We start from the raw sequence: 17,220 nt of genomic DNA, 5'->3' as shown, positions 1-17,220 counted from the left end.
AATCCTTCATCTGATGCTGCTGTCATGTCACATGAGGAAGTAATTTCAAAATAAATCCAACAACAGCAAAGTATTTTATCTGTTTTATTTTAAACAGGAAGTTGTTGAAAAGTTGATGTTGTCAGACTTTTGTAACTTTTTGGGAAGCGTAATATTTTTGTATCCGAGTAGAAAAGCATTAGTTAACTTCTGTCCTGTTGTCTTTGTGTCGTCCGTCCTCAGGCTGGCATCTCTGTGGGAGGACGAACAGAGGTCAAAGGGCAGCGATGCGTCCTTGTGTTCGGTGGTTTGGTCGTTCTGTCGGACTCGTCTCCTCCTCTCCATCCTCTGCCTCGCTGTCACACAGCTGGCAGGATTCAGTGGGCCGGTAAGTCACACCAGCTGACCGGTGAGACCAGTATGAGACCTGTATGAGACCAGCCAGAACAGTGAGACCAGTATGAGACCAGGTAGACCAGTATGAGACCAGTGAGGCCAGTATGAGACCTGTATGAGACCAGTGAGACCAGTGTGAGACCAGTGAGAACACTGAGACCAGTATGAGACCAGGTAGACCAGTATGAGACCAGTGAGGCCAGTATGAGACCTGTATGAGACCAGTGAGACCAGTGTGTGAGACCAGTGAGAACACTGAGACCATTAAGCAATCAGACCAGTATGACACCAGTGAGACCAGTATGAGACCAGTATGAGACCTGTGAGACCAATAAGCAGTCAGACCAGTATGCCCACCCCACCAGTCCAACCAGTGCCCCCCCTCCTCCTCCAGGCATTTGTGGTGAAGCGTCTGCTGGAGTACATCCAGCAGGAGGACTCAGACCTGGTCTACGGGCTGCTGCTGGTTCTTGGTCTCCTGACCACAGAGCTGATCCGGTCCTGGTCTCTGGCTCTGACTTGGGCCCTGAACTACAGGACAGGGTCCAGACTGAGAGGAGCCATCCTCAGTCTGGCCTTCGACAAGATCCTGAAGCTCCACAGCATCAGGGACAAGTCCATGGGACAGGTACGGCTTTATTATCAGGGTTTGTCTGTCTGTCCGTCCGTCCGTCCGTCCGTCCGTCCGTTTGTTTGTTTGTTTGTTTCAAGTCTTCCTTTCTTTCTTTTTTCATTCTGTCTGATGATCTTTGATTCTCTCTCTCCACGTCGCCACCTGTCTCTCTCCCTCCCCCCGTCTGTCTCCACCTGTCTGTCTCTCAGCTGGTGAACATGTGTTCCAGTGACGGTCAGAGGATGTTTGAGGCTGCAGCAGTGGGCAGTCTGTTGGCAGGAGGCCCCCTGGTGGCCGTGCTCGGTGTTGCCTACAACCTGTTTATTCTGGGACCAACGTCTCTGCTGGGATCAGCTGTCTTCATCCTCTTCTACCCGACAATGGTCAGTAACTGACTGTCTCCTCTGTCACAGTACGAGGTGTCACATGATGTTCTGCTCTGTGGGACTATGTGTTCAAAGGGAGTCTGGTATGGAGCTGTGTTCAGAATGTTCCCATTCTGAGATGAAGATCTCTTTCTGCTCATGATAAAGCACAGACACTGTTTGTGATGAAATGATTGACCTGTAGAAAGTGATCCTCCCGCCTGATCGGGTGTATTGATCAGTGTTCTCTGATCAGATGTTCAGCTCCAGACTGACGGCTTACTTCAGGAGGAAGGGCGTGGCCGTCACCGACAGACGAGTGCAGAAAATGAACGAAATCCTCACCAACATCAAGTTTATCAAGATGTATGCCTGGGTCAAAGCCTTCGCCCAGGACGTCCACAGTATGTACTCACCTGCACACGCTCACCTGCTTTGCCTGTTGCCATGGTAACACAGGTAAACAGTGTTTTGGCCTCGTCCTGTTTCCTCTCAGGGATCCGGGACGAGGAGCGGAGGATCTTGGAGCTGACAGGTTACTTCCAGAGCATCACTGTGGGCGTGGCTCCTGTAGTTGTCGTCATCGCCAGCGTGGCAACATTCTCCACCCACCTGTTGCTAGGATACGATCTGACAGCAGCTCAGGTACAAAACTGAAAAATACAGGTAAAACTATGTGTTGATGTATTTCATCATGTCCACTCAGCTGCTGTCTCCTATGCATCTCTGCAGGCCTTCACTGTAGTCACGGTGTTCAACGCCATGACCTTTGCCCTGAAAGTCACGCCCTTCTCCGTCAAGTCTCTTTCTGAGGCGTCAGTGGCCATGGAGAGATTCAAGGTCGGATACTCAACTACTTGCCTACCTACGTCCTTACCTACCTACCTACCTACCTATTTTACTACCCCCTACCTGCCTATGCTCCTACTTTTCCTACCTACTTTTCCTACCTCCCCCTTTTTCCTACTTTTTTACCCTACCTTCTTTCCTATGTTTTCTCCCTACCTACTTCCCTACCCACTTTTCTACCTACTTTCCTATTTTTCTACCTTCTTACTCTCCTGCGTACTCTCCTACATAGCTACCTAGCTACTTTTTTACTTTGTCTCCCTACCATCTTTGTTACCTAGCTACCTACTGTTCCTAGCTTCCTACTTTCCTACCTCCCTACTTTCCTACCCTCCTTCCTACTTACCTACCTACCTACTTTTCTACCCCTACCTAACTAACTACCTACCTACCTACTTTCCTACACCCTACCTACCTACCTACCTACCTACTTTTCCTACCTCCCCATTTTCCTACACCCTACCTACCTACCTACATACCTACTTTTCCTACCTCCCCATTTTCCTACTTTCTCTCCCTACCTTCTTTCCTACCTCCCTACTTTCCTATCTAATTACATACTTTCCTACCTACCCACTTTACTACTCCCCTACCTCCCTACCACCTACTCACCTATTTTCTTACCTACCTTCTTTCCTACCTCCCTCCCTACTCTCCTACTTGTCCTACCTACCTACTTTTCTACCTCTCTACCTACTTTTCCTACCTCCCCATTTTCCTACTTTTTCTTCCTACCTTCTTTCCTATGTTTTCTCCCTACCTACTTCCCTACCTACCTACCTACCTACCTACTTTTCTACCTACTTTCCTATTTTTCTACCTTCTTACTCTCCTGCCTACGCTTCTACATAGCTACCTAGCTACTTTTTTACTTTGTCTCCCTACCATCTTTCTTACCTAGCTACCTACTTTTCCTAGCTTCCTACTTTCCTACCTCCCCATTTTCCTACTTTTTCTCCCTAACTACTTTCCTATGTTTTCTCCCTACCTACCTACCTACCTACCTACCTACTTTTCTACCTACTTTCCTATTTTTCTACCTTCTTACTCTCCTGCCTACTCTCCTACATATCTACCTAGCTACTTTCTTACTTTGTCTCCCTTCCATCTTTCTTACCTAGCTACCTACTTTTCCTAGCTTCCTCTCCTACCTCCCTACTTTCCTACGTTTTCTCCCTACCTACATTCCTACCTACCTACTCTCCTACCTCCCTACCTACCAACTTTACTATTTTTTCTCCCTACCTACTTACCTAGCTACTTACTTTCCTACCTATCTACTTTCCTACTTTTCCTACCTACCTGCTTTCCTACTTTCCTACCTCTCTACTGTTCTGATGTAACATATTTCTGTTGGTCCAAGTAGTTGAGAGGTTGGAGGGTTCAGCTGTTCCCTGGCTGTTGGATGGAGGGGTGAATAGATCGATGAATGAACAGCAGAGTGAATAGATGGAGGAATATTTGGATAGAGTAAATGAGCTGAGTGAGCAGAAATCAAACAAAGAGCTCAGTTTGATCTGAGGAAGCTTCAGCCACAATAAATCTCAGTGAGATTAAAGGGCTCGTTCACCATTTTCATCTGGTTCCACCTCTCTGTCTGCCTCTCAGAGTCTCTTCCTGCTGCCGGAGGTCGACAGTGTCCGAGCGTTGCCTGGCGATCCTCAGGTTGCTGTGGAGATATGTGGGGCCAGTCTGGCGTGGGAGGGGGGCGGACAGAGTGCTCAGCCCAGTCCATGTGTCCGAACAGCTGGCAGACACCGACGACACCGGGACAAGTAAACTGACTTTTACATCTTCCAAATTAATGATGCATTCATGTCAAGTTGTTAAGTCAAAATGTCCAAACTGTACAGCGCAAGGTTTCCTAGGAACATCAAATAATTAAATCCCTGAACAGATAGTGGACTTGATAAACCTGGGAAATATGAGATCCATTTTTATACTCAGTAGTAATAGTATAACGTTGATATGGAGTTAATTTTGGAATGATGAGGACCAAGCTACACTGATCTCTTCCTCTTAATTTTGTGGAGAAAATATCAGAACATTGTCGTCCTGGGCATGGAAAACAACTCTCATGCTTTCAGTTTCTGTAATACAGACTCTCATTCCTTCGGAGGAAAATGAGTCAAAGCTCATGAGAAAGTCGGTCAGTTCCTGAAGCGTGTGTGGTGACTTTCAGGTGCAGTGACAGAGCTGTTCTTCGGGAGGAGGAGGAGGAGCAGGAGGAAGAGGTGACCGGCTCCCTGCTCAGGGGAGGAGGAGGTCTAGCCTCAGGTCAAGAGGAGGAGGGGGGTGAGTGGGAGGCCTGTCCTCCCCTTCCTCCCCAACGGCTTCAGAGCACCCTGCACTGCATCAACATGAGTGTCCAGCAGGTCGGTCCATGAATCAGGTCCAAGTACTGCATCACTTGAGTGACAGTGAACATATCACTGATACCTGTCTGTCTGTCTGTTCAGGGGAAGCTGGTTGGTGTCTGTGGAAGTGTCGGCAGTGGAAAAACCTCCCTGATCTCCGCCATCTTGGGACAGGTGATGTCACCTCCAGTGCTGATGCCTGTAAAATCAGTTCCTACTTGATGTCTTCTACAATTCCTGCTGCAGGTGGATGAACAGTTGTTCTGTGTGTTGACAGATGACTCTGCTGCAGGGCAGTGTGGCTGTCAGAGGAAGGCTTGCCTATGTGGCTCAGCAGGCCTGGATCCTGAATGCAACACTGAGAGAAAACATCCTGTTTGGACAGGAGTATCAGGAGGACAGGTGAGAGGAAGAAACCTGGAGGACAGGCGTGGATGTCCTCGTTCCTCTGGGAGCATTACGAGGACAGACATGACTGATTTGTGGTTGTCTTTCTGTCCATCTCTGCAGGTATCAGTCCGTGCTGAGTGCCTGCTGTCTCAGACCAGACCTCGTCCGGCTGCCCAACGCTGACCTCACAGAGGTGATGTCACTTCCTGTTTATACTATAGTGTAGATGTTGCTCTTTAGGGAGAGGTGGAGGTGTGGGCCTACCTATAGTGACACTACCTGCTGGGTGTTTATACCTGTTTCTAAAAAGGGGACTGGAGGTTGTGCTCCAACTTTTAGGGTTTGACATTATTCAGCTTCCCTGAGAAAACTTCTGCCATCTTCAAGAGGAGCAACAATGCAGGAGGACTAATGGGAGTTCTTCTATCTAGTCGCCATTTGTTTTGTTGGCTTGGGGAAGCCTTATGAAAGTCTCTCTAGGACTGTCCTGCAGGGGATGGAGGACAATCCCAGGAGTGTCAGATCCAGGGCTGTTATTACAAACCATTCGGTCAACCTTGTTTGGAGTCTCACCGGGACAATTCAGATCTTGGACTTGATCTCAGCTGTCTTTGCAGACCAAGTCAGACTTGGCTTTGCCCATTTGAGGCATGGACACAGGACCTCTGGGTGTCCTGTGGTGTCTGGGATCAGGGCATTTTCTGGGATCAGGGCACTGGCAACAGATCCTTCGAGTCCTGTAGGTTGTGAGGTGGGGCCTAAATGGATTAGAGTTGTTCAAGCAATTCCCATGGATACTTGATCAGATTGGGATCTGGGGAATTTGGAGTCCAGGTCAACACTTCCCTAACCCTTAAACTGTGCCAGCCTGTGAGAGTACCTGATCTTGGACTTTCTATCGCCTCCTGAGCAGAACCAAAATTTAGTTCCAGGGATTCTACCCCAGAAAATCTGGAGAACCATTGACAATGGACACAGTTGCATTATGTTTTCTTAAGTTCCTGCATTTAAAAGGTTTTATTGTGTGAATGTATTCCTGACAATGTCTATGTTTCCATCAGATTGGTGAGCGTGGTGCCAACCTGAGTGGCGGGCAGCGCCAGCGAATCAGCTTGGCCCGTGCCCTCTACAGTGACCGGGACGTTTACATCCTGGATGACCCCCTCAGTGCCCTGGACGCCCACGTGGCCAACCACGTCTTCCGCAATGCCATCAGGAAGCAGCTTTACCAAAAGACCATTATCTTCGTCACCCACCAGCTGCAGGTAAACCTCCTTACAGGTAGGAAAGCTTTACTGTAAACTGTTGCCATGCAGTTAACCTGTGTGTGTCTGTGTGTGTGTGTGTGTGTGTGTGTGCAGTACCTGTCAGACTGTGATGATGTCATCCTGATGAGGGAGGGAACTATATTGGAGCAGGGTAACCATGACAACCTGATGAAACTGAACAGAGACTATGCCGCCATGTTCAACCATTTTCAGCTGGGAGACACACCTTACATAGAGGTACCTGTCTGTCTGTCTGTCTGTCTGCCGGTCCTTCTGTCTGAGTGTCTGTCTGACCTATCCGACCTGTTTGTCTGTTTCAGGCTCCAAGCAGGAAGACAGGTGGTTCTCAGAGGAAACCAGCAGACATTAAACCAGGATCAGTGAAGAAGAATGCTCCAGTCGTTAAAGAGAATGGTAAACACCTGTTCTTGTCACCTTTTGATTGAATTTTTTAATGAGACTTTCCTGTTTATTTAATATATTTGGTGATGTGACATCACAGTGGAGGAGCAGCTGAGTGGGGGCGTGGCCTGGCCTGTGTTCCGACTCTACATGGCATCCTGTGGTGGCTCCGCCTCCTGCCTGCTGATCCTGGCTTTGTTTGTTCTGAATGTGGGGAGCTCCGCCTTCTGCCAGTGGTGGCTCAGCTACTGGATCAACCAGGGCAGCGGGGTCAGACACATCTTCTTCTTCACCCCCTCATCACTGACAACTCATCCTGACTCCGCCTTACTCCTGTACTCCTGTTTTTCAGAACACCACAGTAACCCAGAGCAACAGCTCGGCTGTGAGCGGCAGCATCAAAGACAATCCCATGATGCAACACTACGCTGCTGTCTATGCCTCCTCCATGGGAGTCATGCTGCTCCTCAAATTCATCAGAGGCATTGCCTTCGTCAAGGTCAGCATGTTACACTCCTCATGACCTGTAAGATCACAGAAAAGGCAAAATATCTCTCTGATCAAACTCTAACAGACAGGAGGCCTTTGAATGTTTCTGTTCAATACTCTCCTGTCAGGTGTATCTCATGAATCTGATTGTGTCCCTCAGGGAACTCTGCGTGCCTCTTCCAAACTCCATGACCTACTGTTTCATAAGATCCTCCGCTGCCCAATGAAGTTCTTTGACTCGACGCCCTCAGCTCGGATCCTGAACCGCTTCTCCAAAGATATGGACGAAGGTAAATGCACAACCAGACAGGAGGTTCTGTTCCAACTTTTAGTTTAAGACACTTTTCAGCTTCCCTGGGAAATCTTTATGCCATGTTCAAGAGGAGCAACGATACAGGAGGAGTAATGGGAGTTTTTCTATTTAGTCGCCATTTGTTTTGTTGGCTTTGGGAAGCCTTATGAAAGTCTCTTCAGGACTGTCCTGCAGGGGATGCAGGACAGTCCCAGGAGTGTCAGATTCAGGGCTGTTATTACAAACCATTCAATTCAAGAGGAGCAATGATACAGGAGGAGTCATGGTAGTGTGTAAAGAATAGGACCTCACAGAACCGGACCGAGTCATGTTGAGAACTTTACTGATATCTTCTTGTGTTTTCCTTTCAGTCGACACTCGTCTGCCCTTTCAAGCTGAGATGTTCATCCAGAACGTCATTCTAGTCTTCTTCTGCCTCGGCGTCATCAGCTGTGTGTTCCCATGGTTCCTGGTGGCTGTGGGTCCTCTGGTGTTGCTTTTCGCAGCACTGCACAGTGTCTCCAGGGTCTTCATCCGGGAGCTGAAGCGCCTGGACAACGTGACCATGTCCCCATTCATGTCCCACATCACCTCCAGTATCCAGGGCCTGAGCACGCTGCAGGCCTACGACCGGGGACGCGACTTCCTCAACAGGTCAGGGTTCACTAACAGTGGGTCTGATCCAGGACCTGACCTGCAAAGTCTGACTGTGTTGTTGTTTTCAGGTACCAGTTTCTGCTGGACCAGAACCAGGCACCGTTCTATCTGTTCAGCTGTGCGATGCGCTGGCTGGCGGTGCGTCTGGACATCATCAGCGTGGCTCTGATCAGCACCACTGCCCTCATGATGGTCCTAATGCATGGGCAGATCCCTCCTGCTTATGCGGGCCTCGCCATCTCCTATGCTGTGCAGGTAACCTGAAGGCATCATTGCGGTTCTGTTGGTCTGCTTTTGTCCCGGGCCTGACCCGTCTGTCCCTCTGCAGTTAACAGGACTGTTCCAGTTCACCGTCCGTCTGGCCTCTGAGACTGAAGCTCGCTTCACCTCAGTGGAGAGAATCCATCACTACATCCAGGTACTGGGACCAAGCTCTCTCCTCACTGGCCTCCATCACAGTCACCAGTACAGCTGTGGTGTCTTACTGCAGTGCTCCATTAGAATTATTCATTAAAATATTGATCTGATGGGAAAAGATCCTGATCCTGTCTGTCTCTCAGTCCTTGTCCCAGGAGGCCCCAGCCCGGGTCAAAGGTTGCTCCCCTCCAGCTGACTGGCCCCAGCAGGGGGAGCTGGTGCTCCGGGACGTGGACATGAGGTACCAGGAGAATCTCCCTCTGGTTCTCAACAAGATCTCCTGCAGCATCCGACCAAAAGAGAAGGTCGGCATCGTGGGCAGAACCGGATCAGGTAGGACCAGAACCAGTACCCTGTCCTGGATCTGTCTGTCACTCTCTGACCTGTCTCTCTCTGTAGGTAAGTCGTCTCTGGGCGTGGCTCTGTTCCGGTTGGTAGAGAGCTGTGGCGGCTCCATCCTGATCGACGGTGTTGACATCAGTGACATCGGACTGGCCGACCTGCGCAGTAAACTGTCAATCATCCCTCAGGACCCAGTGTTGTTCAGTGGGACAGTCAGGTAAGATCACCTGAGGACACCTGCTCTGATGTTGACTGACTGCTTGTGACCTCAGCTCAGATGATTCTGTCCATGTCTCCAGGTTCAACGTGGACCCCTTTAATCAGTACAGTGAGGAGCAGATCTGGGACGCTCTGGAGAGGAGTCACATGAAGGACTGTGTGAGTACAGACACACTACACACCTGACTGAAGGAAAACAGATCACTGGACAACGTTCATACCTGCCCACCTGTCTGACTGACTTTTTGTCTGTCCCTCAGATGTCCCAGCTGCCCCTGAAGTTGGAGTCGGAGGTGGTGGAGAACGGAGAGAACTTCTCAGTGGGAGAGAGACAGCTGCTGTGTGTCGCCAGAGCTCTGCTGAGACAGTGCAAGGTGAGAGACAGACAGGTCAGACAAACCCCCCACCCAGTGTTCTTTCCTCTGATTGGTCTGTTCTGTTCTTCAGGTCCTGATCCTGGATGAGGCGACAGCAGCAATGGACGCAGAGACAGACGGTCTGATCCAGGAGACCATCAGGAGTTCTTTCCAGGACTGCACCACCTTGACCATCGCTCACCGCCTCCACACCGTCCTCGCCTCAGACCGCATCATGGTGCTCAACCACGGACAGGTACGGCACTGAACCACCCAATAGGAGCTCAGCAGGTGTCACAGGGAGTTCCAGGTCATCAGGTTTTTAGTTTATAAAATGACTCATGTGACTCAGAGAATCAGACGATGACAGAAATAAATCATTTTATTATCTGAATATTAAATCTGAACTCATTTAATTAAAACCTCATTAATAATACAGAGAATCGTGACTGCTGCCTCCTTTGATCTGTTTGGTTCAGGTGGCGGAGTTTGATGAGCCATCCAAGCTGCTGGCCAATGAGAACTCTCGTCTGTCCTCCATGCTGGCCGCCATGGAGAACAAGATCTCAGTGCGAGGATGAAGGACAGTAAATGTTATTTTAAAGAGGTCGGATGTGAGATCAGCTGATCTGAAGGTGCTGCTCCGGTTCCTGTACTGTACTCTGTGTTCTGTGTTCTAGATAATACAGACCTGCTCTGGTTCTGTAGATCTATATTCAGTCAGATACGTCAGTCATCTTCACTCTCACTTACTGTTGCTTTTTACGCAACAAGACGTTTTTCTGTGTTTAATAATGTTTATGTTAATGTGAACCTGCTGATGACCTGGCACCGTGTGATTGGATGTTAGCAGAGAGTCAGGAAGTTAAAGGAGGAGTCCTTAAACATCCTTCGTGTTTTTGTAAAAATGTAATTAAAAATGATCGTAAGCAATTTACAGTTTATAACTGGTTCATCATTTGATGGATGATGTTATTACTGTGGTAATAACTGATTAAATCAGTTTGAGTCATTTTTTTTTAAAGAAAAATAAGAAAATCAGTTTGTTAAATGTGAATATTTTCTGTTTCCATTCCTCCTCTGTGACAGTAAACTGAAGGTTTTAGAGTCCAAACAACTGATCATTTAATAAAGAAGATAATCGTCAGCTGCAGCTCCAGTTTAAAGTGTCACATTGCCAACGATCAGTCAGTTTCATATTTCACTGATCTGAAACAGATTTAATCATTTGTGAGTGTAACGTAGGACTGTTAAAGAAGAAGGACGTGTCTCTTCAGTTCACTCGTCAGGTTGTAATATTATAAAGTCGCCGACAGCCTGAAGCAGGAGACTCGACTCGCTGCCTTTTATTGTTTAATTTGTAACTTATTTTATTTTTGCCTTTGGATGATAAACGAGGTCAGAGCTGAGGCGGACAGGAAGTGAGAGGTTAATCTGACCTCTGTGACGCCGGCGTCGTCTCATTCATGTGCAGCTGAAGCTTCAACACAAATAAATAACATTAATAAACTGATAAAAGAATGTAAATAGAATAACAGCAATAATTAGAATATTTTCCTTTAATATTGATGTTAAATAATCACTTTTATGTTTCTGTCCAATGGAATGAGACCTCAGGTGAGTCCTGCAGGTGTGTTCATCTTCTTCTTCTTCTCTTTTTAAAATGTGATGATTTCTCTGTCAGTCTGTTCACTGAACATCCGTCAGCTGTTTTTATTTATCAGTGAGGATCTGATCTGCTGAGTGATGACATCACACACTGAGTGATGTCATCGTCAGAGTGATGACGTCACACACTGAGTGATGTCACCGTCAGAGTGATGACGTCACTGTCAGTCTGTTTCCTGTCTCATCTTTAATTATACTGTCAGTCTGACGTCCTGTTTGTCCTCGTGTCTCTCGGAGGAAGTCGTTCTGGACAGAGTTTAACGAGCTGAACGAAGAAGTGAGAGTTCAGTTATGTGAGGTGTGTGTCACATGACAGCATCATTTTGTATCAACAAACAGCCTTGTGTGTGTGTGTCAGTGTGTGTCTGCTGTATTTTTATAACAGCCTTATAGCATGACGTCATAACTGCCTTGTTACTGTGTGTGTGTGTGGGGGGGGGGTCTTATCAATAAAGTTATTTTAAGATGAATGTTGGTGTTTACTCCTGATGTCACAGCCCTGCAGCGTGTTTCTCATTTCTTTAGTTATTAACTCCCCTGATTTCTCTTTTCTGAGCTCCAGCTGACGATGATCAATAAAATAACACCAGTTTTTATTGTTTTGATTTCTCTGTGAAACATCAAATAAATCCTCTGATCAAATGTCCATCAGAATCAGAAATACTTTAATCAGGTCCCTTCACAGCTCCTCCTTCTAGAGTCAGTGGTGGAATGTAACTAAGTACATTTACTCAAGTACTGCACTTAAGTACAATGTTGAGGTACTTCTACTTTACTTGAGTCTTTCCATTTTCTGTTGCTTTATACTTCTTTAAAGTCTCATTAAATCATGTGTTTTTTAAATGGAGTCTGGTACAAAGAGGCCCCAACAGAAGCAGCTGCAGATCTTCATGTTCATCTGTGTCCCACTACATTTATATGATAACTTCAGTTACTAGTTACTTCACAGATTACACGCTGCATGTTTTACTTTTACTGGTATTTTTGATACTTAAGTACATTTAATATCAGATACTTTAAGACTTTTACTCGAGTTTGACTGTTGGTACTTTTAACCACACTGTCAGTTCATCACAAACATTCATCATCAGCACATCCAGAGATACGAGGTTTTCACTGGACAGGAAGGTAATCTGAAAAGTAACTAGTAACTAAAGCTGTCAGACAAATGTAGTGGAGTAAAAGTCACAATATTTGCCTCTGAGATGAAGAGGAGCAGAAAGTTAAAAGTGGAGAAAATGGAAATACTCATGGAAAGTACCTTGAATTTGTACTGGTAGAGTACTTAAGTAAATGTACTTAGTTACTTTCCAGGTTACACCGATAAAAGATGATATGTTTATTTATGTTTATATATTTATGTTTCCACTGATGGAATGTAACTAAGTACTTTTACTCAATTACAAATGTCAGGTACTTGTACTTAACTTGAGTGTTTCCATGTTTTGTTACTTTATGCTTCCACTCCACTACATTCATTTGATAACTTTAGTTACTAGTTACTTTACAGATTACATGCTGCATCAGAGCTGAAGTAGAACATTGTGATTGTGCCGATCAGCTGACTCACAGTAAACATTATATACATACATAATATATGGATCAGTTACTTTACTGATACTTTGATACTTAAGTACATTTAATATCAGATACTTTAAGTACTTTTGTACTTTTACTTTAGAACATTTTGGATGCAGGACTTCTTCATAGTGTTGTTTATATTATATAAATCATTTTTATTTTTAGATGTTTTATTGTCATTAAATCTGATCATGGTTCATTTCACAGATCAACTCCACAACAAACAAACAGGCGGACCCCTCCACCAATCAGAGAGCAGGGGCGTGGTCAGCAGGTGTGTGGGCGGGGCCAGATGCTGTGATAGGGGCTGGTGTGTGTCAGTGAGCAGTGATCAGATGAGTGTGTGTCAGAGTGCTGCTGTGTCTCGGCCATGGCCTGTCTGATGGCCGCCTGGTCCGTCCACAACCCCACCGTCACCAACTCCATCATCATGGTGAGTACTGGGACAGACTGGACTGGGACAGAGACAGAGACAGGGACAGAGACAGACTGGACAGACTGGGACAGACTGGACAGACTGGACAGACTGGGACAGAGACAGGGACAAAGACAGACTGGGATAGAGACAGAGACAGAGACAGACTGGGACAGACTGGGGACAGATACAGGGACAGATACAGGGACAGGAACAGGGACAGGAACAGGGACAGGGAGAGGGGACAGACTGGACTGGGACACAGACAAACATGAGGAACTGCAGCTGCTCCTGTTGGAGCCTCTTTGTACCAGACTCCATTTAAAAAACACACGTTTTAATGAGACTTTATTATGAGTGCACGAGGACTGAAGTTGAAACTGAAGCTCATCGTGTTTCATTTTGTTTTATAAGCAGAACTTCATCTAAAGATGAACAGAAGAGTTTTAACTTTCAAACAATCAGTGTAGGAAAAAGTAACTGAAGTCATACTCGAGTAAAAGTAAAGATATTGTGTTAAAAGATTACTTTGGTCAAAGTCACCCAGATGATTATCACAATCACTGGTTTTTATCTGATTGATGGTGAAATTAATTAATAGATTTAACGTTCTTCTTTGGCTCTGATGCAGCATGTAATCTGTAAAGTAACTAGTAATTAAGTAATCAAGTAAATGTAGTGGAGTAAAAAGTACAATATTTGTCTCCAAAATGTGGAAGTATAAAGTAGGAGATAATGGAAAAATATGGTAAAAGTACTTAGTTACATTCCATCAGTGGAAACATAAAACTCAACAAACACGTTCTCTGTGTAACTGAGATGATTACAAACACTTCACCTGTATTCGATTACATTATCATCATTTATCAGTGTTTGTAACCTGGAATGTAACTAAGTACATTTTCTGTACCAGTACAAATTTGAGGTGCTTCTGACAGTGTTAGTTACTAGTTACTTTTCAGATGTGTTGATGGTGAATGTTTGTGTTGCAAAAAGTACTGATGGAGCTGATGGAGCTGATGGAGGGTCAGTACTGGACTGTCTCCTCACAGCTGGAGGGTTGTGGGTTTGATTCCCGGCTGGTGGGTTTGTTGATGAAGGCGCTGGAGTCGTCTGATGGTTCAGTTCAGCAACAAAAACTCTTTCACAACGTTAACATGTGAAAACTTCTCCCATCTTCATATTTTCCCGTCTTCTATGACATCACAGAGACGTGATTGGTCGGTTGTAACGTTGCACCAGGAACAAAAACATGAAGATGTCTGTTTGTTCGTACGTGAAATAAACGGTTCTGGTGACGACGATGACGACGTTGTTGTTGCTGAATCACAGCAGCCGTCTTCAGTCTGTTTATTCTGGTCCGACTGTGGCTGTAAATCCCGGCTGACTAAGCTCTTCTGTGTCCGACAGTGACCCGCAGCCTCAGATTAGAGTCCATATGGAGCAGGATGTTCACACGCCGCCGGCCGGCAGCTCACACAGCCAGAGGAAGTCAAACTTTATTTATACAGCAGCATTCAGACACACGTCGTTTCCATCCAACATGTCCATCATGTCAGTCTGCAGCTGATTCCTTCAGCTCTCATGTTTCTGTGATGTCATTAAATCATTCACGAAGTTTGGTTCAGTCATTTAATTTATTATCGGTCTTCTGAACATGGACCATAAATATACGTACAGTGAATATAATCTTTGGTTAAATGTAATTTTCACCTCAGTCAGCTGCTTTAGATCTGCATCCACAAGCTTCTGATCAAATCAGATCAACTTTATTTATACAGCCCCAAATCACAACACAATCACTTTGCCTCAGTAGGCTTAAAATCTGTACAGTGAACGTCCTCCTCTGGTCGTCCTCTGGTCGTCCTCCTCTGTTCGTCCTCCTCTGGTCGTCCTCCTCTGGTCCTCCTCTGGCTGTCCTCCTCTGGTCGTCCTCCTCTGGTCGTCCTCCTCTGGTCCTCCTCTGGTCCTCCTCTGGTCCTCCTCTGGTCCTCCTCCTCTGGTCCTCCTCTGGTCCTCCTCTGGTCCTCCTCCTCTGGTCCTCCTCTGGTCCTCCTCTGGTCGTCGTCCTCTGGCCGTCCTCCTCTGGTCCTCCTCTGGTCCTCCTCTGGTCGTCGTCCTCTGGTCGTCCTCCTCCGGTCGTCCTCCTCTGGTCCTCCTCTGGTCGTCCTCCTCCAGTCCTCCTCTGGATGAATCTTTAACGCTCCTCTTGACACAATCACTGAAGTTCAACTAAATCTGTTCTCTTCCTGACAGACTGGTTTCTTCAGCACAGTCCACATGTTCTGATGGGGTTCAAGTCTGGACTTTAAGAAGTCCGTTCAAAACCTCAGTTCTGGCCTGATTGATCCGTTCCTTTACCACTTCTGATGTGTGTTTGGATCATTGTCCTGTTGAACACCCAACTGCAAGAAGACCCAATCTGCTGATGATTGTAGGTTTTCCTCAAGAATTCGGAGATGATCCTCCTTCTTCATTATTCCATGTACTTTCTGTAGAGCAGCAGATCCACTGGCAGCAGAACCGCCCCTCAGCAGAACACTTCCAGCACCATGCTGGACAGTAGGTCTGGTGTGCTTGGGGTTAAAGGCCTCACCTTTAAGTTTTCATCCAGAAGGTTTTTTCTTCATCCATGTGATCAGCAGCAAACTTCAGTCCAGCTTTAAGGTTCTGTGTCTGGATCAAGAGCTTCTCTCGACACAGCAGCCTCTCAGCTCATGTTGATGTGAAACACACCTGACTGTGGACACCTGTCTCCAGCAGCTTCTGATTCATTGCAGACTTGCTTTTTGAGGGTTTCTGGTTGACTCTTGACCTTCAGACCAGTTTTCTCTCAGCAGCAGGTGATAGTTTGTTGTTCAGGTGATCTGACTTCTGACCGTGACTGTTCATGTTCATATCAACAGGTGTCAGTGAGAAGAGTGAACACAGAGATCTGAGATCACTCACTATGTTCCCATGCACACTTCAAGTCGAGCTACAGTCACAGCTCGATCAGGACATTAAACTGGACTGCTGCCATTGACCCAGTATACAAGAACCGGGGCAGAATCCATCTATTGACAGAAGTGTGTCTGACTGTTGTGTCGTCTTCTTCTTTTGTGGTTCCCGGCTTCCTGAAACTGATTTATGTCATGGACGACTTCGGGGTCAAATCCCAGCGCGGGGCTGTGGTTCACGTGCAGAGCGCCGAGGCCAGTTCAGGTCCGAGGAAGTCTACATGAAAGAGTGAATCAACTTTTTCTCACATCATGTAAACATAGTGAGCGTGATTTGCAGCAGTTAGGAATGTCTCTGACTGATCTCATGAGGTGAGAGCTGAGCTGTGACTTCTGTCTCTTGTTGCTGTTCAGGTTCTGTTCAGATGTAAAAGCTCCTCTGACATTTATTAATATCGCATCAGTATCATTTCTGCCATCGAGGTTCAACAAATCTTTAAATCTTCTGTCAAAGATATTTCATATTTTGAGTTGGACAACAATAACAGCAGCTCAGAGAATTCGTCATAAAGACAAAAATAATGAACATATAACATTATTCTGCTGTTTATAGATACAACAAAGTGTTTACAGGAAGTGAACTGGCAGCAGCTGTTCTGCTCTCCTGTCACAGATCACACGAGGTCCACTGAGAGCGACGCTCAGATCAGCTGTGGGGTGTGTTTAATATTTACAATATTAATGAGGTCATAATAATTAAATGTTTCCATCAGTGAATAAACAAGCTGTTCTCAGAGGAAAATAAGGTACCAGAACACTGTTTGAAGCTATATGGGATGGCAGGGTCCGCCACATATAAACAAAGTAAAACAGTATAGACTGCTCCTTTTCTCACTCGATGTCCCGCCTCCTACATAATTTGATTGGTTACAGGTCACAGCCCGTCAAAATGAAATGACCAGAAGACAGCAAGCAGGGATGAAGGTCTGAGCTGAACCTCCTGCAGGTTTGGTAGGAGTCTATGGTCCTGCCGGGCCGGTGCCGGTCGTGGAGAGAGACGTGACGCTCACACTGCTTCTGTTCACTGTCAGACTGTTTGTGCAACAAGTCTGTCAAAGTTCCCAGAATTCAAAAACTGTGATGTCAGAAACCAGATGTTGGTGCTCCAGTCGGGTCACCACAGTCCAGAAAGTCTGGCTCCGCCTCTGAGGTTAAACAAGGTTCTG

General features: G+C 46.3%; 1 protein-coding gene across 1 annotated transcript in view; it reads left to right on the top strand.

Annotated features, from left to right (window-relative positions):
• abcc5 (ATP-binding cassette, sub-family C (CFTR/MRP), member 5) overlaps window positions 1–10,324 on the top strand; it is a 13,447-nt gene extending 3,123 nt beyond the window's left edge. Inside the window, exons 4-29 of the mRNA XM_073484704.1 lie at window positions 223–367; window positions 770–1,003; window positions 1,198–1,371; window positions 1,610–1,757; window positions 1,850–1,998; window positions 2,086–2,193; window positions 3,811–3,977; window positions 4,385–4,577; window positions 4,662–4,733; window positions 4,837–4,961; window positions 5,070–5,142; window positions 6,011–6,214; window positions 6,311–6,454; window positions 6,538–6,631; window positions 6,720–6,889; window positions 6,972–7,118; window positions 7,269–7,398; window positions 7,772–8,054; window positions 8,126–8,312; window positions 8,386–8,475; window positions 8,618–8,807; window positions 8,874–9,033; window positions 9,116–9,194; window positions 9,296–9,409; window positions 9,483–9,647; window positions 9,871–10,324. Of these exons, the coding sequence (XP_073340805.1) occupies window positions 223–367; window positions 770–1,003; window positions 1,198–1,371; window positions 1,610–1,757; window positions 1,850–1,998; window positions 2,086–2,193; window positions 3,811–3,977; window positions 4,385–4,577; window positions 4,662–4,733; window positions 4,837–4,961; window positions 5,070–5,142; window positions 6,011–6,214; window positions 6,311–6,454; window positions 6,538–6,631; window positions 6,720–6,889; window positions 6,972–7,118; window positions 7,269–7,398; window positions 7,772–8,054; window positions 8,126–8,312; window positions 8,386–8,475; window positions 8,618–8,807; window positions 8,874–9,033; window positions 9,116–9,194; window positions 9,296–9,409; window positions 9,483–9,647; window positions 9,871–9,972 (3,847 nt within the window). The 3' untranslated portion in view covers window positions 9,973–10,324. The remainder of the gene's footprint in view (window positions 1–222; window positions 368–769; window positions 1,004–1,197; window positions 1,372–1,609; window positions 1,758–1,849; window positions 1,999–2,085; window positions 2,194–3,810; window positions 3,978–4,384; window positions 4,578–4,661; window positions 4,734–4,836; window positions 4,962–5,069; window positions 5,143–6,010; window positions 6,215–6,310; window positions 6,455–6,537; window positions 6,632–6,719; window positions 6,890–6,971; window positions 7,119–7,268; window positions 7,399–7,771; window positions 8,055–8,125; window positions 8,313–8,385; window positions 8,476–8,617; window positions 8,808–8,873; window positions 9,034–9,115; window positions 9,195–9,295; window positions 9,410–9,482; window positions 9,648–9,870) is intronic.
• The last annotated feature ends 6,896 nt before the right edge of the window (window positions 10,325–17,220 follow it).

This window comes from Pagrus major, chromosome 2 (assembly GCF_040436345.1).
Source record: "Pagrus major chromosome 2, Pma_NU_1.0".
Lineage (NCBI taxonomy): Eukaryota > Metazoa > Chordata > Actinopteri > Spariformes > Sparidae > Pagrus > Pagrus major.
The sequence above is the reverse complement of the archived record's forward strand: the minus strand, read 5'-3'. Positions and strand labels throughout refer to the sequence as shown.